This window comes from Ixodes scapularis, unplaced genomic scaffold (genome assembly GCF_016920785.2).
Source record: "Ixodes scapularis isolate PalLabHiFi unplaced genomic scaffold, ASM1692078v2 PGA_scaffold0__279_contigs__length_252992795, whole genome shotgun sequence".
Classification (NCBI taxonomy): domain Eukaryota; kingdom Metazoa; phylum Arthropoda; class Arachnida; order Ixodida; family Ixodidae; genus Ixodes; species Ixodes scapularis.
In genome coordinates, this window is record NW_024609835.1 from 38,311,816 (window position 1) to 38,338,123 (window position 26,308).

Below are 26,308 nucleotides of genomic sequence, written 5' to 3' on the forward strand. Positions count from 1 at the left end.
TTACGACGTTCTCAAGGTATGAAATAAGTGACAGGCCCCTTAAATGGATACCTAACATTACTCTCCCGTAAAATTTGCCAGGTGGAATTAAAGGCCGCAAAACAAGTGATCTCTGGTAACTTTCGCTGAAGTCGAGCGCCAGGCGCCTCACAATGAACTTGTGTAGAAAGCTCTTTACTGGTTTGAACCGATGCGCTTCGCAGATTTCGGCGTCGCCAGCTGCTAAAGGTAAATCTACATTCGCCGTCGACAACAGTCCATTCGTGCGATTTTAATGCAGGCGGGGTCTTTTCGGCGTCACATGTTATGAACCATAGGCGCTCTCAAGCTGTCATAAGTGCGCTGTATCAGGTAGCAATTGTCAAGAAATCTTCGCCGTTCAAACGTGACATCAAGCTGACTTTTGTTTTCTTTGGTGGCTGTGAATGGGAAATCAGAGGCTTTGCTACCCTGAACACTAAGCTTGGTTCGAAACATTTTATTTCTGATTCTAAATGCCCCCTTCTTTATTTTGAAACGGTAAATAAGTTCTCCTATTCTTGTAGATTATAGAGGCTCAAGGGGCGCTGCCGACACGAGCTTTGAAAGGGTAACATTGCGATCCTATTTACGTAGGTGGAGGAAAGTTTCTGTAATTAGATTAAAGCAAACAAAGAAAAGAACACCCGTTCATTACACCGTGACGTCGTGATATCACTGCTAAAAGATGAGTCCGGATTGTACATCAACATGGCGACGTCTGAAGGTGACTTAGGAAGAAAAAAACTGGTACTGAGGTTTGTGCATTTGTCTATTCAGGTTATCTTATAGTGGCCAAATAGCGTTGTTACAGGAGAGTGTACAAAATACATTCGGTAGCAGCGTTCTCCACGAACGTACGAAGATAAAAGCAATAATAAACTCAAGTGTCAGAGAAAGACAAGCCTTATTTAGGTCATAAGATTGGAAAGCAAGCATTAATCACGTTGGTACACACAGTTTTCGTGTTATGGTCGCCATGTTGAAGTAAGAAAGAGCTTGGCTGGGCGACAAACAAAATGTAAATAAGTTAAGCATAACTACAAAAACTGTAGAGCCAAGGAAAAAGTATAACTAATGGCGCTAATACCTTTAATTCTAGAGTCTTCTAGTTTGGAAATGAAGTGATTTGCTATAGTGCTCTAACCCAGTTACGTGTAAATTCAATATTGCGGCTCTCAAGAATCAAAAAGAAAAAGAAATAAAACGGTTTATAACAAATTTTAAAAACAGCCTTTCGAAAAGTTGAAACAATATTTCTGGGTATTCAATTCCTTTCTTTGATTGTACATGCTAAGCTTGTTTTTTTAAAGAAACTGTTTGACAGTTCCAAATATTGCGGTTACAAAAAAAAACTACGTTTGTTTTTTCTCGCTTTCTTCGGGTATATGTTATGTAATTTTAACGGTAGACATTTTTTTTTGGAAATATTGAGGCTTAAATTGAAAATGATTTTTGATTGCATTGGTACGGTCCTCTCCATCATACCCCATACATCATATAAAATAATTTCGATAATTCAATTTGCATCCTCTCAGTTTAACCGATGAGCACATCGCGAAAAGGATTCGAAATTTCCCAGGCATATAAAATAATAATTTGGTTATGGTTGCGATGATGATGCCTTTTCGCATTCAGTGGGTAGCGCTCAATATAAATTTAAATATATAGTTTTTCGCTAGATCTAAAGTAACCTGATGTTCAAGTACCGCCTTCTGGAATAAAGATTTAAGAGAAAAATACGGCAGCGGGGTGACATTTGTCACATAATGAAGGCAGCGACTGAAAAAAAAGAAAAAAAAAAGAGATCCCCTTTATTTTTTACGCAACTTTATTTAAACTTATTAAAGACAGGCTTGTTTCGTTTAGCAGGCCGCTAAAAGCGAACCCGTGAATTCTGCTGAAGTCTATTTCTGACTTAAAAACGTGATCGTCAAAATTCAAGTTGCATCTTATAGAGCAGTGGTCGGCAAACTTTTGCAGCGGCGGGCCGAGTCGTCACGAAGTTGACACGGAGGGGGCCGGACGGCAAGTCGGAAAGACGGGGGGGGGGGGGGGGGGGGGGGGGGGAGGGGGCGTGGCTGCGGGAGACAAAAAGAAAGGCAAAAAAGAAGTGAAGCCGGACAATGCTACGTGGTAGCGCTCCATTTTCCTGTCTAACACCTTTTGTGGTTCTTGGTTTTCCGAGTGCTGCTTGGGTCTGTGAGTAAGCTGCAAAGGGGGGGGTCCTTCTTTAAGGTCCGTGCCGGGGGCCGGATAAAACTGCCCCGCGGGCCGAATGCGGCCCGCGGGCCGTGGGTTGCCGACCCCTGTTATAGAGCATACTCACTTTGCTTGTTATCTTCAATTCTTCAATCTTCAATATTATTATATATTCATTATCTTCAATATTTGTTTGTAGACTCTTGGTATACACTAGCAGATGAGACCGACCAGCGTTGCCGCTTATCAGAACATACCGAAATGTTTCAGAAGCCCCCTCTTTCAGTATTCGTATAGGTTTGCCCGAGCATTCTTCTATTTTTATTTCCAGGAATGTTTTCACCTGGTATTCAAATGTATTATTGATAATTTTTTAATACCATTTGAAAATGTATATAATTCTGATTCTGATATGCCTTTATTATGTATACCAACATTTTATTTTCAAACACATTTCCCAACATTTTATTTTCAAACACATTTGAGGGTGTTTTTTGCGAACCCTAGTTTAGGGTCATTGAAAAATGCTATAAGACATGTTAGGTTTTTAAATTTTAGAATTTGAATATTACAATGTAAAACAGTTTATAAATTCAACATGTCAATACGTGTAGTCAATATACATAATACGATGAACGGCTTTTTGAGAATATAACACGCATTTTTATGTGGTCTTAGTGTTCTTATGGATTTACTTTTTGAGCAATGTAATTTGTGAGAAAAAGTTTACTTTTTTAATTCTTAAAGCCATGATCAGCACATCAGTTACATGTTTACGTTCCCTTAATTTTCGACTATGGTGCACGCCGGCACCTTAGTCTTTACTAAAATTGAGTTACAAATTACATGTTTGGCAATTTACTATTCAGGGTTTAATGCTTAGCGGGTGACTAGGATGTTCATGATGTGCGCTTTCGCACTCCAACTGTGATGTCCGACGAACTGATAACTCCGAAGCCTTTGAAGAGTTCCAGTGGCACCTAAATAAAAAGAACAGTGTCACAACGATTCATATTCGTTTAAAAGTGGTGGCGGTTTAGAAGCTCGCTGTATAGGTCATCATCATCAAAAGAACCCATTCGGTGACAAGAAAACTAGATTTTCTTAAGTATTCATTTGAATCTAATAACTCAGTTTGTGGAAAAACAGATAAAGCTCACGCATAGATTAATTTGTTATGAACGACCTATTTGAGTCATAATATTTTCTTTTGTCTTTCATTTCCAAAATTTGTAAATTTGGCAACAGATGTTGATGGGTAGGATTACATTTTTTTTTAGAGAAGAGTAGCTTAACCAAATGAGATTAGAGTGGTACGTTAGTATCACTCAATAGCCACTGAACACTACTTTAAGAGACCAGGGTTTTTAAGATATTACACAATTATTATAAGTTTACAAAACTAATATAAAAATTGTTCATATAGCACAAACGTTAACACCTCATACATAAAAATTCGAATAAAGATAAGATCTCTTTACCTACATTTGTTTATTAAGCAGATGCCTATTGACAAAAATGGTGGCTGAATTCACGTTTCTGCATAGTACGAGAACAGTCATTCAAGGCGAGCAATAGAAGGATCCCAGCGCATCAGGAAGATCAGAATCATTGCGAGAAAAGAGTGCGCAGGGACATTGAGCATGATGTTTTGCTTAGTGTCCGAATACACATTTCTTTTTTAGATCTTGTCGAAGTTTTAGTTTTGTCATTAGAAAATGTACTTAGAGAAGGTTGGTAAAGATGATCCAAGAAAACGCGAAATAATAATCTGAAAGAACTGTACTGTCGGTCTTTATCCCTAGATGTTTTACTCTTTAGTGGTTTTCCAACTTCGTTTTCATCGGTATCCTTTCATTGCTCGGCGTGATGGGTTGTTTCCGGGTCTGTGGTTCGCTTTCTGCAAGAAAGCTGAGTGAACCTAGACTTTTTTTTTGCCATGTACAGCGCTTACTAATTTCACTTTTTGCATCAGATGAATAGATTCGTGCATAGTCGCACACTTACACCAGTTTAATTCGTGCCACATAGTAAAAAAAATATACATGCTTTATCATGCCAGCAGACTAATCAGTACAGAATCTGCTTTCATTGATTTTTGTTTCAGTCCATTCGTTATCTGACACGGTACCCGCCCGAGCTCGAAATCTGCTGTGCTCTCTCCCCCCGCCTATTCCTGTGCTTTGAAATGGGCCCGCCCCCACGTGACCAATTAATACCGTCAACTCTCGCCAGGCTAGCGTCACGTGGGAAATAAAAGCTCGTTTCAGCGTACCAGTTAAGTCTAAAGTCGACTGTATAGAAATAACTTACCTTTGTTTTCGCAGTTCGTACAAACTCGACATTGCAGATAGAATGAAATAAAGCCATCTTGACAGCACGGAGACCGAGTCTGACGCCAATGCAGTTTCTTGGACCGGCGCCGAATGGCAAATAAACGTAAGGCGGAATTGAATCCACATTTTCCTTGCTGAACCTGCCAAATTTACAACAAAAGCAACTAAAAAAAGTGTTTAGATTGGCCACAAAAAACAAACAAACAGAAAATAGAAACGTCATTGTCATTGTGAAGACAATAATACTAAAACATTGTACGGTGTGTGTTAGTGTGAACTATTCAATAGTCCCATATTTTAAGTCTTCATACCTTTCAGGTTTGAAGCTATGTGGATCTGGAAAGTACTGCGGATCGTGGTGGATCGCCCAGACAGGCACGGCTACAACACACCCTTTGGGCACTTTGATTCCTGTATTGCCGAGTACATACTCTTCGGTTGTTTCTCTCTCCAATCTGAACGGGAAATGTGAAAGCACAGTGCTGGATTATAACAAAAATGTACTAATTTACATCATAGACACATAGACAGGGCGATATTTTGACATTTACGAAGTTAACGTCCGAATATATGATAACAATATATGAAACAAAAAATAACAACTATTATTATTTTGTATGGACGGTTCAGACACATATAGTGCATGTAGGTAAACCTGCTAATAATTGCAATGTGTTGTAATATAGAATAGATAAAGAAGAAAGTGCCGGCCACACGCACTACATTGCGAAAAATGTATGGAAATTAAATTTTCATTTAAATTAATAAAAGTCAACAATTTTTCAAGGTGCTGCTGGATTTAGCTATTGAAGGCGGGGTTGCAAAATTTGGAGAAATACATTTTAACTATAAAGGCTTACCTGGAAGCTGGAGGAAATATCCTTAATGCTTCGGAAACGACCCCGTGAAGATATTGTAGCTTATCAATTGCATCCATGCTTGGTTTTGGACCCTAAATACAAAAGATTAGTATATCTATCATCATATTAAAAGTTCATTTTGAGAATATAGGTTGTCATACATATGCGATGCATTTAATGCTAACAGTAGAGTAGTTAAATGTGCATGAAGCAGAATATATAAAAACGCACTCCAGTCACAATCCACAACTTGTGCACTGGGTTCCCTACCTTTGAATATAAAACCGACTTGATACAGAATAATTTGTTTCAGATCTAACAAGTTTATGCAAAGACTTGGAAATTAAATTAAGATGTTTCTAATAAAACAAGATAGTACAAATAACTTACATTCTCTTTGACGCACACATCAACTTCCTTTCTGAGCTTGTTTTGTGCCTCTGGATTCAATGCCAGAAGGTAAAGGGAGAACGCAATAACCGATGATGTTGTGCCATGGCCAGCTAAAATAAACATCATGCATTGCGACAGGGCCTCCTCTTCGCTAAGAGCTGAAACAAAATTAGTTGCAAAAGTAGGGTTATTTGCCTGACTGTTCACCATATAGCAAGTGAAGGGAAGAATATCCTTATGCTTCCTAAAAGCAATTACAAAAGCGTCGTTTTTGTTCATATCTTTTTCGTTTAATCACTTGATTTCTTGTTCAAACGCGCACAATTTTGTCACTCTGACGTAAGACTCATTGGTGTTCAGGACACAACCACACTTATGAACTCAGGCTGAAATACATGATTTTGTTTTTCAATGGCTTATTGAAACTATCAGGGCGATAATTTAGGCAAACTTTTGTTATATTTATGGTGTTTTTAAATCTACTTTAACTGGGAATTGTAAAGTTCCAATCTAAGTAAACGCACACAGATTGTTTACTTGAAATACTAGGGGAAATCTTTTGAGCGAGACTTACTGAAGCTTGCTTGAAAGCATAGTATCTTAGGTAACCTAGAATTTTCACTTTTTCATTAACGCTCAAAGCCCATACCGTTTCATCCAGTCGAATGTAAATTAAACTTCGAATACATTGTTTTTATTGCCACATTAACTCAATAAAAGTAAAACAGTGTACACATTTAATGTATGATGCCAGGAACGAACAGGTGTGAACATTATTTCCCCTGTGTCTTTAGTCAACCCCTATTTGTGCTGTAACTCTTCGGAACAGAGCACAACAAAAAGCTTGATTTTTTTGGCGTTTCTATTATTTTTTTTTGACTCATAAAAAAAACAAAAACTCTGGCACTAAGTAACGCCTTGGAGCAAAACTGCATTAGGCCTAAGCTAGGCCCCTTGGATTGACAAGCTTGTGGCAAGTTAGCCGTTTCTCTGGCGTGCTACCTGGGATATTGTTCTTTGCTGTAGTCGGCGTGATGTTTATTATCGCCTCTATGCTCATAATCTTTTTATGGTTACACGCACTAATTTCTTGGGTAATTTTTATAAATTCTAACAGCCGAGTTCTATTGAAATATTTATATAACATAGCACATGCGTCTGAGACTTTCTAACATCACTCGAAATAACTCTCTTTGCTTCCCCAGAGCACATAGGAAAATTCAAGTTGGTATCAATCAAATTTAGCATACTTTTAGATGAGAGTGGAGCTTCATCTGTAAGTTTAGAATCAATGTCGAACAATTTGACAGCATCCTCTTCTCCGCCTTGAGACACATCAAGTGTCCTGTTCCTTTCTTGTGCGTCTATCATGATTTGCAGAAAGTCATCTTGTTTCTGAAAATCAAACGTTTTTGATTACAAGACAGTGAAATGGTCCTCTTTGATGTCATGGTTTAAGAAACGGTGACTAAGAGCTTTGACCAAACATAACTGGAGGCACCCATTAATGGTGGAAAACATAGAACGAATAAAGCAAATGATTACAATTCTTTTGCCGGTTTTGAGCGCCGGAATTTATCGCACGCGTTGCCATCAATACGACTATCTTCAAGCGTGTACCTTGAAAGAGCGCAATGAAATCACAACAGAAAGCATAAGAATATCCTGACGTCAACAACCAAAATACTCCGCCGCGTTGAGTCTGTTCACTGGAAATTGGAATGCAAGTGTCATCCTGAAATTTTGAATAAGCAAACCCTGATGGCATATCCTTTGTTTTTTGCTGAAGCACGTCCAGAAAGAGACAACTCTCCTGTGTCGCACATCTATGCGAATCTTGCAGGAGAGTGCAGCTACGTTTCTCAAATGGGCAACTGCAGTCATACGTTTGGTGTTAAGTCATTAGTACTTTTTTTGGACATCACTGTACATCATTTTTAATTAATCGCAAAAAATTAGTTTTATCGTGAGCCCTAAAATTAATTAATGATTAGTTACTTTCATAGACGACTAAAATATGTTACTCTCAGACGGCTTATGTCTGAGGAAAGCTTTATCTAATCTCGAATATGCGAGTCATCATTCTTCTAAATGAGCGTAGCCCTGTGTAACCTCTGATGCGATTTATGCTTAGTATTTTAAGCTCAGTCTTTAATCCCGGCAATGATGGGAATGAAGACAGAAAGGGGATATTTATGCGGGAGCTTAAAGTCTTGAGGCATTACAAGTGGGATTAAATAATAATAATAGGGATTGTGTGGATATTTAGACAGCGTGTAGTTGGTCAGCCATTTAAAAGTTCCGACGAGTCACTCGCTGTAGATGAGACATTCAGCCAGTGCAGTACAACAACTAGCCTGTGGTCTTTAACGTGCATCACGCAGTAGTGATACACGAATGCACGCCGGTACGATGCTCATCAAGATCGAAACGGGCAGGGGTGGAGATTCAACCCGGTATCCTGGGTTCTGCAGCGCAAGCTTTCGCTCCACGTGCTCCGAGCTGGTGTGCGCTAGCCCACTCGGCCACTGGTCCCACACAAGTAAGATTGATTCGCAGTTTTGACTGCCCCTAATATCCAAGTACGTCCTTGGTGACCCCGTCTGTATGGGCAGATTTTAGGAAATACAAAAGGCAACCCACAGTAGTTTGCATAAAAATGTTCATGGCCCGGAGTATTTTTTTTTTCTTTTACAGCGGTGGGGTTTTTCGTGTTCGTCGACGAAACAGTAGTCGACAGAAAACCCATGCGCGCGTCTTACCACCGTTCGCGCGCGCCTTATCTCTTATCACGTGGTTTTGACACTTGTTTCAATAAAAAAAAACAAAAGTGTAAAAACCACATGATAAATCATAAGTACGTAGCGCGCCTCGCATGCGTATCTCACTGAAACTTGCCGTCGCATATGCTGCCTCGGCAACGGTAGAGTACGAAGTGGGGAGTGACGTCACTAATTCCGCTAACAATGCAAAACACGTAGCGCTCCCCGCATGCGTTTCTCAGTAAAGATTGCGGTTGCATAAGCTGCCGTCGCAACGGCAGCGTACAGTCTTTTATATATAAAAGTTTTGGTAGATTATAGTTACTTTTCTTTTGTCAGTCATTTGGTATAGACCCTTTTACTGTTTAGAAACATGAACTGCCGCTTGCGTCCCAAGTGATTTCCGGTCGCACCGTCTTTGCAAGCCTCTTGAACTTTCTTATGTCACCAGTGCTGAAAAGCATAAATGCTACAAGGACAACGGAGTCGGAGATTTAACCAGATCCTTCGGCTTTACGATATTACATCTTGAAGGAGGCAAGTTGGTTTACAAGAATACTCGAAACACTTCAACAAATCTCGCACCTCTTCGGTCTGTTGGCGTTCACCCGGAGAACTGGTAGTTAAACGTTTCATCTACATTTAGAGCAGCGGTCTTGAGGTAGGCTCGTTGCTATGGCAACTCGTCATTCATTATTTTTATAAACCGCAAGTTCTCTGGGACTTCAAAGACTGGAGCACCTCCTGGTGGTGTTTACCATAAGAAGGACTTATAGCTCAGTAGGCAATCGCTGCAGCTGATACACTGATACCACAGCTTCGCTGTCCAACCTCCTTCACAGCGTGACCGGAGCCTAAATTTTGTTTAAACGCTATTTTGTTGCACTTTTGACGATGACTGGTATCAGTTTTTTTATATTCAAAACGCCTCTTACACCTGCTGTTCAAAATTTAGTGCTAATGTAACGGAATTTTATTATTTATTTATTGATCAATTAAAGGAACACACCCTTCCTTCAGATTCGTAAAAGCGAAATCCTGGAGAAGCTTGAAGAATAACTTTGGTAAGCAGACGTTTTACTTAGTTGAGATACATTTGAAAGTTAAGAGAGTATCGACCGTCCTATATACAGTACCTTTTATACAGACTGCTTTTTAATTGGTTCAAAATTGAAAGAAAGGAACATTGGTCAGGGGTATTCTATCCCTGGGGTTATGTTGGCGTCATGGCGGTCACTAAGAAAGAGTATAATGTTGCTTGGTTAGCTGATCACCTAAAATAATTTTTTTTAAATCTTTTACATTGGTTTTATTTGTTCAGACTTGTCTAGATGGAACATTGACTCTCGACGCAAATACAGTAAGACCATGCCGTCAAAGTTCAATTAAAGATTCGTAGTAGGCGCTTCGGAGCGCGAAACGTCACTGTTGTACATGGTTTCAAGCCAAAGCTAAGCGGTAAAATAGCGCCAGCGGTTTCAACGCCTCTGCCCTTTGGCATCTCCGCAAACGAAGCCGACTGCGACGGTGTCACCCAGGGGCAGCTTCGCAGTCTCGCTGCGAAGCTGCCCCTGTTCACGGAGGGGAAATGTAGAGACCCGACACTAGAGGGGGCAAGTAATCCCGGCAATCGCACAAGTGGCCTGTTCTATATCCGCGAAACCCTTACAGGCCTGCCGCTTTCGTGGATACTGGTGCAGAAGTGAGCGTGTTGCCTGCTAACCTCTGTGGAACCATGATTTATTTATTGGAATATTGACCTTCTCTTCTGCCCTTTTGGCATACCGCCAAACGGATATATAGAACATATCCCGCAGCACTTACCGTTTTGGTTTTACGCCTTGTTTCCATCGTTGCGGAGCTGAGATCTTTGTAATACATCACTGATTCCTCATTAAATAGTTTTAACTTCAGCAGCTTCGCGAGAGCAGGAAACACGACTACAAAGAAAATTCGGACAAAATGGACAGTTTAATAAAATATCTTGTATTTGTTCATATCTTATATATGGCGTCCAGCCGAACATGAAGGAAGGATACATATAGGAAGATACAGAAAAGGCAAACAACACAACTGGTTCGCCTTTTATGTGTATTTGCCCCGTTTGTTTCACTCTGTATGTAACCTTCCTTCATGTTCAACTGGCACCATACACACCACAAGCAATGAACCAACTAGCTCAGCTTCAAGCCGTCATTGAATTTTTTTTCTGCAAAAGTATTACGCAAATGTGCTCCCCTGCATTGACGCATAACTTGTTTTCGTGCATAGCTAAGGCGTTTGTTATTTTTATTATCAAATAAAAACAAAATTCTTAATTTAACAAAATGTAGCAATTGTAAGTTTAATTAACTGAACAAGAACACATGTGGCACATTTCTGAATTTTACCTTTACGCCTTTAACAAGCATTATCCTTAGGCGGAAAGCACAGACCTCGAGGAGTTAATTTTTCTAAATATTTTGATGTAATAACTCTTATAAGACTGATGCAGCCAACTCACATGTCAAAACTAACGCGAGGTTCTTTTTTCCACCGCTAATTATCTTTGACATCCTCACAAAATCGTTGGTTTGATCAGAGTGGGAATCCATAGTTGTTCCAAATGCGCACCGGGCGATGACATCGAGTGTGTAATTTCCGTAAAAGCTGAAAAAAAAGTCTCACTTTAACACGGGTACAATATTTAGTTAATGTTGAGAGGCGACGTCCAGTGGAAATGATCCATACTTTTCTGGTACGTGTTATTGGGTGATCTTTATTCAACTGAGTTAATAAATGAACGATGTACTAAACAATTAGTTTTAAAAGAAGACGTGCGAACTGACGTGTCGTTCCGGGGGACATATTTCTGAGTAAGATTGGCCTTCTGACAGATCGTTCTAATGCGGATTAAACGTTTAATTTAAGAATTTCTTCGAGTGAAGCATTACATTCGAGGCAAATTTTAATATTTTTAGCATGGTCAATTATAAATCGAATCAGCGAGAAATGGTGCATGGGATAAAAAATGTAATGTATTGGTTTATGGTTTACAAACTCTACTTTCTAAAGAAAAAGCAGCGCCGTGTTCGTGCTATTTTGTATAACGTGTGCAGGAACAATGGTATGTAGTGTGCTGGCTCCTATATTATAAAGTTTTCGCCCCGTTTCCACCCGAAAAGTTGAGTGAGTTGTCTTCAACTAAGATTTCCTATGACTATAGGCAACATTGTACTAGTAAAAAACTACTATCATATATGATAGGTTCACTGACTGGCCAAGCTCCAGATCTTGTTCCTTTTCTGCCGCATCAATAAGGTGTCTTTTTGTGACATCAATACAGCTTTCAATAAGGGAAAACATCTGAAAAAAAAAAGAAATTACCAACAAGGTGCATTTATCATTATAATGCGTGTAACATGAATAACTGCAGACTTGAAAAAAAATTGTTAATTGTTTTAATGTAGCATGTAAATTATAACTTCAGCAATTAAGCACGAACTATGCCTTTCAAGGTGGTTACGCTCCATTAATATTTACATACTTACGCATAGCAAAACGCCGACCAACATACCAATGAAAGACAAATTGGAAGCTGGCATTACTTTGCGCGAAAGAGTTAAAGTTATCGCCACTATTTTAAATCTTATTTGCAAAAGAATACATATCACACTGAAGTTTTTTCATCTAAGTGGTTGTCCCACATTAACAAAATATAACATGATCTTGGTTTTGATTGATTCTTTCAATTCGCTAGAGGCAATCAGCGCCGAAGATTGCCTCTTTGTTAACACTGTGTCGAGCTTTTTTTTTTTTAAATTTATGATTAGTGCTTAAGGTATTGGAGCTACTGAGGCCACAAAGTTTGTGCCTGATTAAATCTTTTCTTGGCTTTCAATGAGCGGAGTAGCTCAAAATGTCGCTTGTTCAAACTGTTTGTCGACAGACAGTTTTAGTAGATCGTTCCGATCCCTCCAGTAACGATACACGATTGCGATACGAAGCGCGCGCAAAGGCGACAGCGGAGTATCACGTATCGGTATTGGAGCGATCTGCACGATCTGCTTATACTCCCTAATACTATGATGAATGTGGCTAGTCCTATTTTCTCACCCCGAAATTTCTTGAAGAAAGTGTCCTCCATACGGACAAAAAAGCTAGGCCTATTATTTCATGTTTAGACAAAATCTGCATCTTATTTCGCTGTGAGGTACCGGCTAGGGCAGTTTCGAAAGCCTAGATAGAAACCTTCCTGGTACAGGCCAGTAAGGTTTGCTACCGGTGCAGCACTAAACTAATATTGTTAAAATAACTAGACAGTGCACTTCATACAAAATGCAGGCTGTGCTAAGTGCACAAAGAAACAACTATTGAATGTGGCACTAAATATAACCCTATTAATAAGGCTAAAAAAATTTGCCTCACCCTCAAGATGCCAAGAGACCTCTCAGGTTATAGTGCTTTTGAATGGGGTATTTATATCGCATTTAGGTTATATACACAGGGAACAAACTATGATTCTTAGACATAATTATAAAGCATTGTAGTTCAGGAAACTAGTCTACAAGCATTAAAAAAATTACCAGGCATAAATTCTAAGTAAAATGAACACGTTTGCCTCTGTGTGACAGAGTACGACCGGGCTCCCGCCCCTAGTATTATCAGTGTAGGACCTCTTAAAGTAATCAGCGCGAAATTGTGCGAATAACTGGAAATATTTGAATAAGAAAACATGTTCGTTACCTTGTTCAGTTTTGCACTGGAAAATGCTGGGGTTGAAACAGAACGGATGACCTTCCAACGCTTGTATGACACCACACTCATCAGGTTGTCGAGAAGCGGATTGTGAAACTTCACGCTCTGCGGGTTATTGAGAATGTTAATTAGTAACCGCAAAAAAGTACCGAAGCAGTGTTTCTATATAATATTTAGGTTTCAAAAGGTGTATAGACTTTGTAATGTTCATCCAACTAAAAAAAAGAAAAAAACAAAAACGCGGGCACACGGTTACCTTAGCGTGGATGGGTATTTGGACAGATGCAAACCGGCTCCGATCTTATGTTATGTAATTATTGTGTTTAGAAACTGTAAACCTCTAACTTGCATTGCCACAAAAATAAACTGCCCTGCTACTACCTGCATTCAAGTTTTCATATGTATATTACAGCGAAACTAGTGAAAGCGTTTAACTGGTTCTTCCAAACAAAAAGCAAGAACAAAAACAGATATATATTCTCTGAGGCAGTTATGAGTTTATAGTACGACTAGTTTTGTTCAAGTTAGGGGCACACGAGTAAAAATTGCTTCCATTTAATCATCCAAAGTTGACCTGCAGAATAAAGAATAAAATTAGTCTCGCACTCAATAGATTATTTCACTGAGTTGTAAAGGCTTAATTGTTTGCATTGCAAGGTAAAGCAAATGATTAGTTTGTAGCATTGTATATAACTGGTGTTACAGAGTGCACGTAATATTGAGCTTGAGGAATAAAAAGTAAGCAATAATTTTGACGTTTACTTATCATAGCTCGCTCTTAATTATTTATATTGTGTGAATAACGTTTGATTTCAAAAACCGTGATTGGTGCAGTGTTGATACAAAGTTTATTATGTGACGTATCTAAATCTTAAAAAAAAGCCAAAAAAAACAACAACAAAAATTTGAGGTGGACATTTAATTTTGTGATAGAAACGTACTAGATTTATGATGAGTGCATTCCAGTTATAAACTACGCATGTAAATGTCAGGGATAAGCAAATTACTTGCATGAATATATCGAGATAGAAACACACACTACTTCAGAAAGGATGTATTTAAACATATGCCCAATAACATTTTCTAGAAACGTATTTAAACACAAGATATAAATAAAACGAATGGTATTTGATCAAACGAAAGTACCTTTACAAATACTTCTTGTTCCCATTGTTTGACATTTTTAATTTAAATTTAACTCTACATATACAAGACCGCACCCTCATTTAAAAAGTGGAGTCTACTACATGTACCAAGAATCAAGCACTTTAAACGTTATTTAATACAATTGAATAATTATTTTTTGCCATGCTTAACAACAGCTAAAAGGCCTTATCGGTAAATCGCCAGACAACTATATACAAAATTTGAAAAATGTATATACATGGCAAAATAATACACCTGCCTATATTTCTAAACATACCTAATATCATACTCAGACTTGAATTAACATGTTTAAATTGCGATTTTTAAAATATTTGTGCAAACATGTCAGAATTGGTCTCGATGTTCAAGACATGAAGGATCCGCGAAATCGGTGAAAAGTAATGTTGAATACCTGAATAAAAAAGTCTAACATCAGAGAATTCGTAGTAACGGTAATGTGGAAGTCTAAAGAAGCAAGTAGAGTGGAGCTATCTATTAAACCACAAATCAACCTTTGTAAAAAACATACCAATTAATCGAACAGACTTGTTCTCAAAAAGGCTGCCTAACATTATTTTGTTTAAATTCAAATTATATTCATAAGGGCATTTCTGACCAAAATATCTACCGTAGGTTGGTCGTACAAATCGTTTTTTTATGCGCTAAATATTTTCACTCGCTGAAATAGGCATGGAGATTTATGCTAGATATGGGCATATTCAAGTATGGAGCGCACATGGGTAGAATACAGTCGTAAAACAAATGTGATGAATGATAAAATGTTGAGTTGAGTGAGAAATTAATCGCAGCGTGCGCAGGGACTGAATTACAATGGAGGTTATATGAGAACAAGGCTTCAGCCTAAGAACTAAACATTATTTGGCATATGATAGGCCAGTACAACATGAGAAAAAAAAACGTTGTATCTAGTGTGAGTTTAATTTCAAAGGATTAGTTTAATTTACAAAGGTTTTTCAAAAAGTATGTTGGAATGCGCGTCGCATTTAAAAATAAAAACATCCAATGAAAATGTAAATACTTATACCCATCTTGTTCACTTCTTGTTCTTACTTTACTTACTTTTTGTCGATGCTTATTGTCGCAACCAACAGTGCCAAAATCGTATTTGATTGCGAAAAACAGTAGTCAAAATTGTACGTGTTCAATGTTTAAAATACAAATATTTAAAGTACTGAAATTGATTTTATTCAAATACCATTGAGATATGCACTCCTAACATATAACTGAATTCAATATACTCAGTGTATTTTAAATGCATATCTCAAATACTTGTACATGTAATATTACACATACCAAATATGTACACGGTGCTTGATCCTAATTCGTACAGAACTACATTGAAAAAGCCGTGGAAGGTTGAATGCTGTTGGTACGGGTGAGCTTTACGGCCAGGGGAACACAATGCCGAGGGTTAATCGTCGCATGTCGGATAATTAACAAACATTTGTTACATAACTTTTTAATTAGTTCAAATAAATATATGGTTTCAAATTTATGCTTAATGAACTTGATCTGAAACCCATAAAGCAGTGAAATTTAGAGGGTATGGAGCACATAATAAACGTGGGGTTGAATTGAATTGATAATAGTATTTTTCTCCGTAAGGAAAATGTGGGTGTATGCGAAGCGCTGGTTCGTCTGCGTTTTGCACATTAGTTGCACTGGCGTCAGAACGCCGAGCTGTGATTGGTTCTGATGGAGGGATAGTGGGAAGACCTCAATGCTTGTTCGCCTTGAGCTCTGGCCACCACACTTCCATTTGGAGCCAATCAGAGCTCGGCTTCTGACGTCACCGCAACCCATGCTGAAGAAACAGACGAACTTGCGCTCCGCGTAGTTCCATCTAATTTATTTACGATATTGTGTTCATAGTGATCTTAATTTTTTTTTCTTTTTGGTTTTGGTGTGTGCTGAATTTTCGAGTAATATTTAGGGGATCCCAAGATTTATATAAAAATTAACGTTATCTGAGTACGTTTTGACAACCCACAGAGTGGCGAACATTTTCTGATTATGTAATGATAGATTGTGATTGTGTTTAAGGTATTTCGCCTGTGGAAATATTTTTGGACGGTTATGTAATGTTTTTTTTATGTACCGCCTGTCCTCACACACAAGCGTGAAGGTGCTTTCGTGGTGAAGAATACACTGCATAAGAAAAATGCAATAGACGTATTATTATTATTTTACTTGTGCTACAGGCACAACGCTGATAATTCGAAAACGCGGCTGATAATTTTTTCACTGTCGTTTTTGCACCACCAGCACACCTCTGCGCTTGCTACGTGCTACAAACCTTTCTGAAATTGACTGATTTAGGGGCTTTGGATGACGCTAATCTAGTTTTTAATTGAAACGATCGTTTTATTTTCACAAATTTTAAAAGATAATTACCAAATGTGTTTAATTATCTTACTTATCGTGACAATTAAATCCCTGTTTTATGTTCTCGGGCCGCAAAACGCACCGTACAAATCACATTACTCTACCTTAACAAAATTTTAAATATAGATGTTCGAATTAAATCAAACACCCTGTATACGTGTCTACAGTACTGCAGATACGTATACAGGGTGTTTGATTTAATTAGAAGATATCCATCACATGTAGCCAATATCCCCCTTTATTGCTAGTTAGCGAAAACTGAGGCCCTTGGCTACCGGTGATTGTATTAACAAAAAAGTGGGTACCGTTTTGAAAACTTAACTAATTTATTGCAGAGGCGTCTCAACCCACGACGGCTCTTCTCAATCGACACCCCCCAAAATTATTTATTTTTTATTTTTTAGGCGATTTTATAACTTTCAGAAGTCTACCCAATCAATATTTTTCTATAGCGTCACGTATATGTTGAAGAAAGAAAGAAAAACGCAACTGCTTGAAACCGGAACCCAAACTGGACTGCTGAGGAAGAACGTATTTGCAGCGTTTTAGAAGGCACAAAAATAGCTATTATTTCTCTTTTTTTTTTAATATTGAGTGTGTACTTTCGATGACCCATGACTTTGATTGCCTTTGGTGGTTGTGTGCAAGCCATACAAAAAGGCACGTGACCACACAGAAGGGAGTGAGCACGACTTAAAGCGGCCAGTTCTCCATCGACGGTTTTCGGGGGGAACAAAAACTTATTTCAAACTGAGTTGGGCTCTCAAATGTCATGTGCAAATAAAAATCTTGGTGCGCATAAATACGCTGTCACTGTCCCTTTAAAGGGGCCGTGGAACGATATTCGCTTGAAGGTCTTTTCATGTTACACAAGCTTACTGGCACGAGTGAGACCCAAGTATACTCCTACACAACGCCACTGACCAAAGAACTCTTTTGTTGTGTTGTAATTTCAAGGACAAAAGGGAACGTTTTCTTCCAATTTCTCCTCAAAACTTTATGACGTAGCTGGGAGGTCGCAGTACCCTAGTGGCGATATTTGAATGCGGCTCATAGATTGCACTCGAGCATTGCGTGAGATCGTGATAATTAATAGTTTGGGTAAATTATTAGCTTACCCCGAGCCCTTAATTAGTAATTAAGGACTCGGTATAATTAATAAGCTCGACAAGCATTCGGGAAGTGGCCAGAATCCAATAGCTCCAATGATGACAATAGCCGAACCATAACAATGTCTGAACTTGGCGAGTGTCCGGTACTTTCGGAACCCCAGCGCGTGGCTATGATCAACATTGGCGGTAGATAATGGACTCCAGATCAAGTGGCTGCTTGTTCTGGCTGCTAGTTGAGGGGGCGAACGCTGCTCGCTTTTCATTAATTTTTTTCCGCGACAAGAGCTCCCACACGCTATTGCGTTAAAACAGCAAACGTTTCGCTTTGAGAGTGTAACGCGATATCTAAACATATAATCCCTGCCTGTTCCCAAGCCGTGCATGCGTGTCTGCGTGGCCTATATACGGTAGCCTGTCTGGCTCGCAACAGAAGGGACGTGGGTTCGAATCATTCCTCCACCTAAAATTCTTAGGAAAATAAATTACTTAGTGAAATCATTTGAGAATATGTGGCGACCTTTCTCATTCCCATTACATAGCACTTTTAATCACTTTTATTTAATGGGTGACGTCACGTTTCACGTGTTTAAAATTCCTGCGCGAGGTCACGTGGCTGTGACGCAGACTTGTGCCCGTTACTTCAAACAAGTAACTAATTACAGTTACAATTACTTGGCCTAAAAAGTAATGAATTACCGTTACAAATTACTTGTCTTAAAAGTAATCGATTCATTACTTCGTTACTTTACTCGATTACTTTTGCGTTACTCCAAAGGAACACAAAAAAATACACACTATCTACAGGGTGTTTGAAGGGAAAAATGTTGGGCCCCATCAAAATTAAAACAAAAATAAACATATTCATTACTTTCTATCCAATATTTTAGGTTAATAATTTTAGGAGAACGAATTTATAAAGTTTTAAAGAACTTGAACAGGTGCTCAAGATAAACGAGCCTTGCGCTGTCCAACCGCGACAGAACTAAATCCCATGATCATGCGACGAATGCAGTTGGGCGGTGGAGGCACGCACACCATTCGAGTTAATCCGAGTTTCGCGTCGGCGAGCTTCAAACCACGATTTCCCTGAAGATATGGTTTTTCTATGTTTGCTTCATGATGCCTAAATAGAGGCTGGTTTACCTACTAAAACTGACTGGCTGTGAGACCAAGATGCGGTACTTGCGTCTGGGTACATTTTAAAGACTCCTCCTTGATGAAGGCTGTAATCCGACCGAATGGGTCCCATTTGACCTTCTTTCTTGATCACCAAACTCAGACCCAAGACGTCACACGAAATATCAATGCACAATCTCTTAGCTGAACGAACTTTCCCGTCTACAAATTATTTAAAAAAGCCAAATTTTCAGTGAACAGCACGCTTCCATGTCTTCCACGCGTTTACAGGCGCCTTCACAACTGCAGTGTTCAAGTGAGTCACCGTTTATTCTCAGAAAACTCGGGCTGTGTTTCCTTTTCCTAAAATTTCGGTCTAAGTTCCCGCAGACCCAATGCGCTGACGAGAACCCTAGCCGTCTCGGGCTCAGCTTGGATGTCCCAAGCCGTTTTGTTGTGCTCCCCGACCAGCAATCCCTGCTGTCGAAGGTTACTGTTTAAACTGATAGCACGGTTGATGCTAGATTTTTCTTTGTTCCAATGAACTGCCGTCATCGCTCCCTCATGTTTTTGCCCTACGCATCCGCTAGCCCTACGCATCCGCTAGCCCTACGCATCCGCTAGTGTGAAGTCAAGCGACAGGAGCCACATAGCTGGTTGGCCCAGCCTGTATTCAGCTTTCCCAGCGATTCAAGGATGAACAAGGTCAAGGTCTCATTAGAGCTGTCTCTCTGTTTGCGGGGTGAGCGTGTGCATAGACGGAAACATCAACAAGCAAAGCACGGTTTCGGTTAAAAAAAATTGTTTTGGGGGAACAAGGTGCGGAGGAATGGGGAGGGAAGAAGGAGGGTAGAGGAAAGGGGGCGAGGAACGGAGCGGACGTATGCACTACGGTCGTTCTGTCCACGGTCCCACTCGACACGAACCCCACGCCACGGTTTTATGGTCCGTTCGTTTTCTGCTCTTTTGTAAGCTCGAAGCAGTCCGTTCGTTTTCCAAGAAGTCGAAGCCTGTTGCCGTTTACTAGAGGGTCGAATCCTCCCAGCCTGGCTGACCGTACGAACGAGTCGAGAAACGGTCTCTGGCTGGGTTGTCGTGCTTTCCGTGAATTCCTTTCCCTCACTAGCACCTCACCAGAGCCCTTCTTCCCCTCTATTTCTACCTTTGACGGGACGGAAGAATTGTAACAAGTAATTTCAGTAATTCGTTACTGAAAAAAGTAATGAGGTTACATTACAAATTATATTTTCAAAAAGTAACGGATTAATTACTAAATTACAAAAAAAGTAATTAATTACAAGTAATTCCGTTACTTGTAACGGATTACTTCCAAGTCTGCTGTGACGTCATGACCCTATCAACCAATAAGGCTTTCCCCGCCCCACCGACGTGGACTCTGGCTTTTCTGTGACACGAAGTCCTAAACACTATCGCGTTAAAACGTGAAGAGAAGGTACAACACAACTGGAGCAAACCCGTGGGCACTTTTTACCCCCCACCCCACAAAACAAAAAGGAAAAAAAGAGTTCTGAGAGTATTGCGCCGGACAAGCGCGGGTGGCTCACGAGACAACATTTGACTAGTCGGCGCGTGTTCTTCTTCAGACGTTCAATGCCAGTAGCTTTTCTCTACAGCATAAACCCAGATAGCAGATAATTTTACCTCTTTTAGTTTTCACTTACCCTTCTATTTGGAAGCTTCAGAAAGTCTTTTACAAGTATTTGTTTGATGAGCTCCGGATCTGCAATAAAAAGGGAAGGCTTTCCTCCTTCGAACATTCTGAAATAAAGAAACAAAGGTAGAATTACATGAAACATTTGTTTCACGTACCCTCCAAAATTAAGTTTGGAATTTGGAGGAACAACTGCTTTGAAAGATTGTTTAGCTTACCCATAGACTTTTCCATATTTAATATACCGCTCTTGATCAAGCTCGTGAAATGTCTGGAATATAAATTTGCAATGATATTGTTTTTCATGTTATCTATACCCACATTATTTGTTTATTAAGCTGTACTCTCTAAATAATGAAGTTTTAGAGACACGTTACTCTATCGAAGGTTCTATTTACAACATTTAATTTTGATAGCGTTTTCTTTATATTATTTACAAATGCGGAACTCCCTGCTTTGAAGGCATCGAAATGAATTCAGATGTTGAGCGTATCGTGACTCGCTCTTTTTACTGGTCACTAAAAAGAATATGATAATGCAATTATTACAAAGGTGCGAGCGAGCTGTACAAGAAGGACGAAAATAATCCCTGGAGAAGGTGAACAATGGGGACAAAGGACAAACCTCAATCTCCTAACACAGGTAGGTGACTGGTGCGCGACCGAAAAACTCCGCCTAGTCCTGGGATCGAAACAGAAACCTCTCCATTTCCAGTGGAACGCTCTACCAACTGAGCTACCCAGGAGTGAGACGTCAGTAGAACAAACGGGTTTTATCAGCTGCCACCAGTCTAATACCAACAATGGTGAACGACCGTCATTTTATGGTTAATATGATAATGAAATTAATGTAATGGTGCAAGGTGGCTGGTCAAGGATGACGAAAATAATCCCTGGAGAAGGTGAACAAGGGGGACAAAGGACAAACACAGATCCCCAAATACAGCTAGATGACTGGTGCGCAACCAAGAAAATACGCCTGGTCCTGGGATCGAACCTGAGACCTCTTCATTTCCAGTAACGTAAAGTTCTCCCGCCAGAAATGCTCTATACTAATGATTTAATCTCAAATAGTGAAAAAAAAAAGAAATGATTGGTCCTCTGCACATTAAAAAAAAAGTCACATAAACCATAGCTAGAATGCAAATTAGACTTACGGACCGAGTTCGGTATTGAGCTTTGGGCTTGGAAAGGACGGAAGGTAGGTCGTGCCATTTTTGCAGTTTTCATGAGTGACACATTTCGGAGTCTTGAACATTTTAGATTTTTTTTAATTTCCAAGAATGGTAACTTTTTTTTTGTGTGCTTTAAGACTTCGTATAGAAGGGTTAAAGTTCTATAGAATAGTGCGTTTTCATTTTTTTTTTAATCTTGTAACTTTGACAATAGTGGGCCAAATTTGAATCGAGCGAGCTTTCGATGTACAATTATTTAACACATAAGAAACATATTAAATGAAAGCTTGCATCTAAGCCTATTTAAGAATTATAAGATTGTTAATTTAGGTATAGTTTATATAAAATAAACACCACTGTAAACTTGAGAAGGAAAGATAAAAGTACAAAACTCAACGCCACTTTTTAAAACTTTTTTATTAAGAGTTCTTTATGTGTTTTTATATATACAATAAAATGTCCTTGATATATATTCAAGAAGAGTGGTTCTTTGGGCGAGTTTGTTTGACATCTTATGCAATCTTGTGCGCAGCAAGGACGACGACAAAAGGGAAGGACAGGACACAACAAGGCGCACAAGATTGCCCCTTGTTGTGGCCTGTTCTCCCCTTTTGTCCTCGTCCCTGCTGCGCACAAGATTGCATATGTTGATATATCTGTCCTCGTCATATTAAGCAGAGCATATGAAAAAAAAAATGTTCCATCATCCTAAGATGAAATTTTTAATCTTTTACGTATTTATAATATATATGATGGGAACGTAACCATAACATTTATGCTATTTAAGCTAATGTACCATTTTATAAAAATGCTTAATTACTGTTATATAATAATATATAAAAAAGTTCATGCACATGTCCATGTTTCCTTATAAAACGCAAGAATCACAACGTTTCTTTAAATAAACTGGTTGAAACGTTTTTTTTAAAGCTAACAATCATAAAAATTATGTTTCACACTCCTTTATGTCAGGCAATGAAGGGGCGAGATAAATTATTTTCAGAGACCAAGCGGGCCCAGTGCGAAAGTTTGCTTCTTTTATGCGGCCGCGTTTTCACGTATACTGACGAGGCTCGTTCAAAACTTCCTTTGCTTTATTTTTATTTGAGGCAAAAACAAAGAATAGAGATAAGCGGTGGAAACGCATAACATTACATAGCATCCTTAGCATTGTAAGTGATTATAAATGGTTCTCATTAAACTTGAGGATTCGCATTTTCTGTTTATCACAACCCTCAGAAAACCGTCTCCATTTTGAGCCTTCATCCACAAGTGACAGAATTGAATATTGTTCTCAAGATTTGAAAGAACTATACTCCTTTTTCATTGGATCACTGTATTGGGCGAGGTATGCTGCATTAGTTTTGACGAGTAAAGTTCACGTCACGTTCTGGGCCACTACACGAGAAATATGATCAGCGCTTGGAATGGTTTACATTTCTGACGACCGGAGGTTGTGGAAGTAGGCTTGGTGCTTCAAGACTCTCATCACGCCATTACGTGCACTTTTTTAATGTCCTGTAGCTTAAAGAATCAATTTAGTCACCTCACCTTTTTCATCTGGTACAGTTGAACACTATTTCTGAAATGACCAACCTTCCCGGCAAAAATCCGGACAATTTTTTTTAAATATCGGAAGGTTTTTTTTTGTCACTCCTTCAACTGCGCGCCGAGCGAACAATGCGGTGGACTGTATCCTGCGTGAAGTCCTCATTGACGACCCCGAAGCTGTAGATTTTGCGCTCCGTTGCAGTGACGCAGGTGAAGATAGACACGATTTGGTTCGTCTAATAAAAGCATTGTACCGCCCGCGGAAAAACGACACTCCAGTTTTCCGAAAAAAAAAATGCACTACGATGGTACGAGCATTGAGATGCGACTCCTCTGAGCTGATGGCAAGCCGCTGAAGACGTCGCATGAATTAATGGGGGAAAGGATTTGTATTTCATGTTCTGAGCTCATTGCAAAATGCGTTACTTCCTATTTATTTCTTTAGGAATTCGCCGGATTCCCACAAAGTTACTTCCATTTATTAATCGTTCTTGATTGACAACAATGCAAGGGTTAAATCGTCTCCTTTTGGACACATCCTGCAGGTAAACAAAACGAACTCCTCAGTTGGTTTAGCACACAATCAAAGTTTCCTAAGGTCTTCGAGACTGAACTCTAGGCCGCTCCCATTTGATATTGCTGCCAGCAAGAGAGACAGTTTATCCCCACCTCTTGGTTTTAGTGAATTGTGTCTAACAAAGTGAGATGAGATATCAGATATATAGAGGTGAGGTGAGGACAAGGTTTATTTAAACCTATGAGAAACGCCAGTCCCCAAAGCGGGGGCCACACGATCAGACACCACACAAAAGACAGTCAGATATGTGGACAGAATAAAGCCTGCCATCGCAGTCAAACGAGAGGGAAAAGCTGTCCCTCACGAAGGTGGTAGCACGAGAGCTTTAGCTCTGGTAGCCCCTCCTATAATCACAGGGTGTGTGTTGCTTCTTCCTTTCTATCACGTGCTTGGCTTATGATATGGTAGCAGGTTCTAATGTTTATAGTGACCCTGTCTGTAATAAATAAACAACCACGGCAGCATACCTAAAAGGGGATGTGACGCTCATAAATATATAAAGGGTGACGGCATGTCTATGTCCCGCTCGACTTGTGCCACGCCATTTCGCCCCCACTTTCCGTCGAAGAAAAATAGCCAATGCAGCTTATGAGAACGTTGAAGTTACTTATATCTCAACAATAAATATGAAATATAAAAAAGGAAAAATTAGGGAAGACGCGCTCATTGCAAAAAATTAAAGGCAATGGCTGCAGCGGCGCCATGCTATCAGAACTGATAGCTTCACCCCATATAATTATGCAAGGTTTGGAGCGTATGTTTGGTATCGCAAACATGTAGGTGGCTATAGCAAAACGGAGATTGGGAGGTTCCAACAAGCCTAGCTTAACTATCGTGTAAAAGAAATTATTTGAAGAAAAAAATAAAGAAAATCATGCACACCTATTGACGCGCTCGGCGGGCAATGCTTCCAATATTTCGCCCCACAACTGCTCTATTATCTCAAAGAAAACTTTTCAACGTCCTTCATATGTTTGCTAATCCCATGTGAGAATGCTCAAACATTATATAAGAGATTTTCGATTTGTGTAGTTTACTAATTAAGCAAATTGAACGTGCAGACGAACCCCTCACGATATTATACTATGAATACTATCGATGTATAAGCTTTACCTAATTATGTGTGGACTCGGAGACAATAAAAACCGTGATCGTGTGACAAAAATTATAAATATTTAAGTAAAAATAAATGACGGAGATATGTGTCATAGAAGGAGGTACAAATAAGTCTTCTTTTCAAACGCACTGTTTATTATGACGGAAACGTATATGTCAAGGTAATTTTAATGCATATATAATAACACATAGGAATCTTTTCATATGAAAATGGCAATAATGAAGAAAAAACACGTTTTATTTATGACACTGAACTTTGTATTTTAGCTTTTCAAGTTTACAGTGTTCTTCTATATAAACTATACTTAAATGAACAATATAATAATGTCCATATAGGCTTAGACAAAAATATTCATTTGATGTTTTTTTATGCCTTAGATAATTGTACATCGAAAGCTACTCCATTATTGACAAAGGTGCAGTGTTTAAGAATTTTTATATCATAAAATGCCTACAGTTCCAGAGAACTGTAGGCCTTCTACACAAAGTCTTAAAACAGTAAAAATGTTATCATTGTTGTAAAAAGCATAATCTAAACGTTGCGAAACCGCAAAGTTTGTCACTCGTGAAAACTGCAAAAATGGCTGGTGCCCTCTCAAAACCTAAAACTCAAGAAAAAATATTACGTCGTTTTAAATAACAGTTTTTTCTAATCACACATTTTCTATCAATATATACTTTTCTTCCTAATTTTCGAAGACCCATCATATTTTCTTGCACGCTTGAGATGAAATCACCTTAACAAAATAATCGCTTGAAGTGCCTATATAGAAATGCTATAAATATAAGATATATAGGAGAAAACAATTACATTCCAGAGCGACTGTGACCAATTCACGTAATCTTACTCATATTCAGCATCTTAGTCGAGGAGGAGACATATTATTTAATTTTAAGTACAAAAAAAATTATAATGGGTTACACACGTACTCTCTCTTGTACTTTTTTTTAACGTATGCGACAAGTGTAATAAAACCGGATAAAATTAGTGAACACTTCGATTACCTACCTTAGACATCATGCGGCGAGTGTGTCCGAAAATGGAGTATTTCTCATGCGGCACATTTTGATTTTTCCAATAGTTTCTATGACGTGCAACGTAGCTGAATAAAAACAAAGATCGTGTAATA

At 38.9% G+C, this 26,308-nt stretch overlaps 1 protein-coding gene across 1 annotated transcript; it reads right to left on the reverse strand.

The window, feature by feature from the left end:
* Positions 1 to 2,619: 2,619 nt before the first annotated feature.
* Positions 2,620 to 26,308, reverse strand: LOC120838527 (cytochrome P450 3A24). Its single transcript, XM_040208498.3, has 13 exons — positions 26,188 to 26,308; positions 20,979 to 21,031; positions 20,771 to 20,867; positions 13,297 to 13,413; positions 11,828 to 11,916; positions 11,075 to 11,220; positions 10,396 to 10,511; positions 7,060 to 7,204; positions 5,807 to 5,967; positions 5,417 to 5,508; positions 4,868 to 5,011; positions 4,534 to 4,696; positions 2,620 to 3,200 (listed from the first exon to the last, which is right to left on the reverse strand). Exons 1-13 carry the CDS (start codon positions 26,197 to 26,199, stop codon positions 3,120 to 3,122), a joined length of 1,416 nt encoding a protein of 471 aa, XP_040064432.2. The 5' UTR covers positions 26,200 to 26,308; the 3' UTR covers positions 2,620 to 3,119.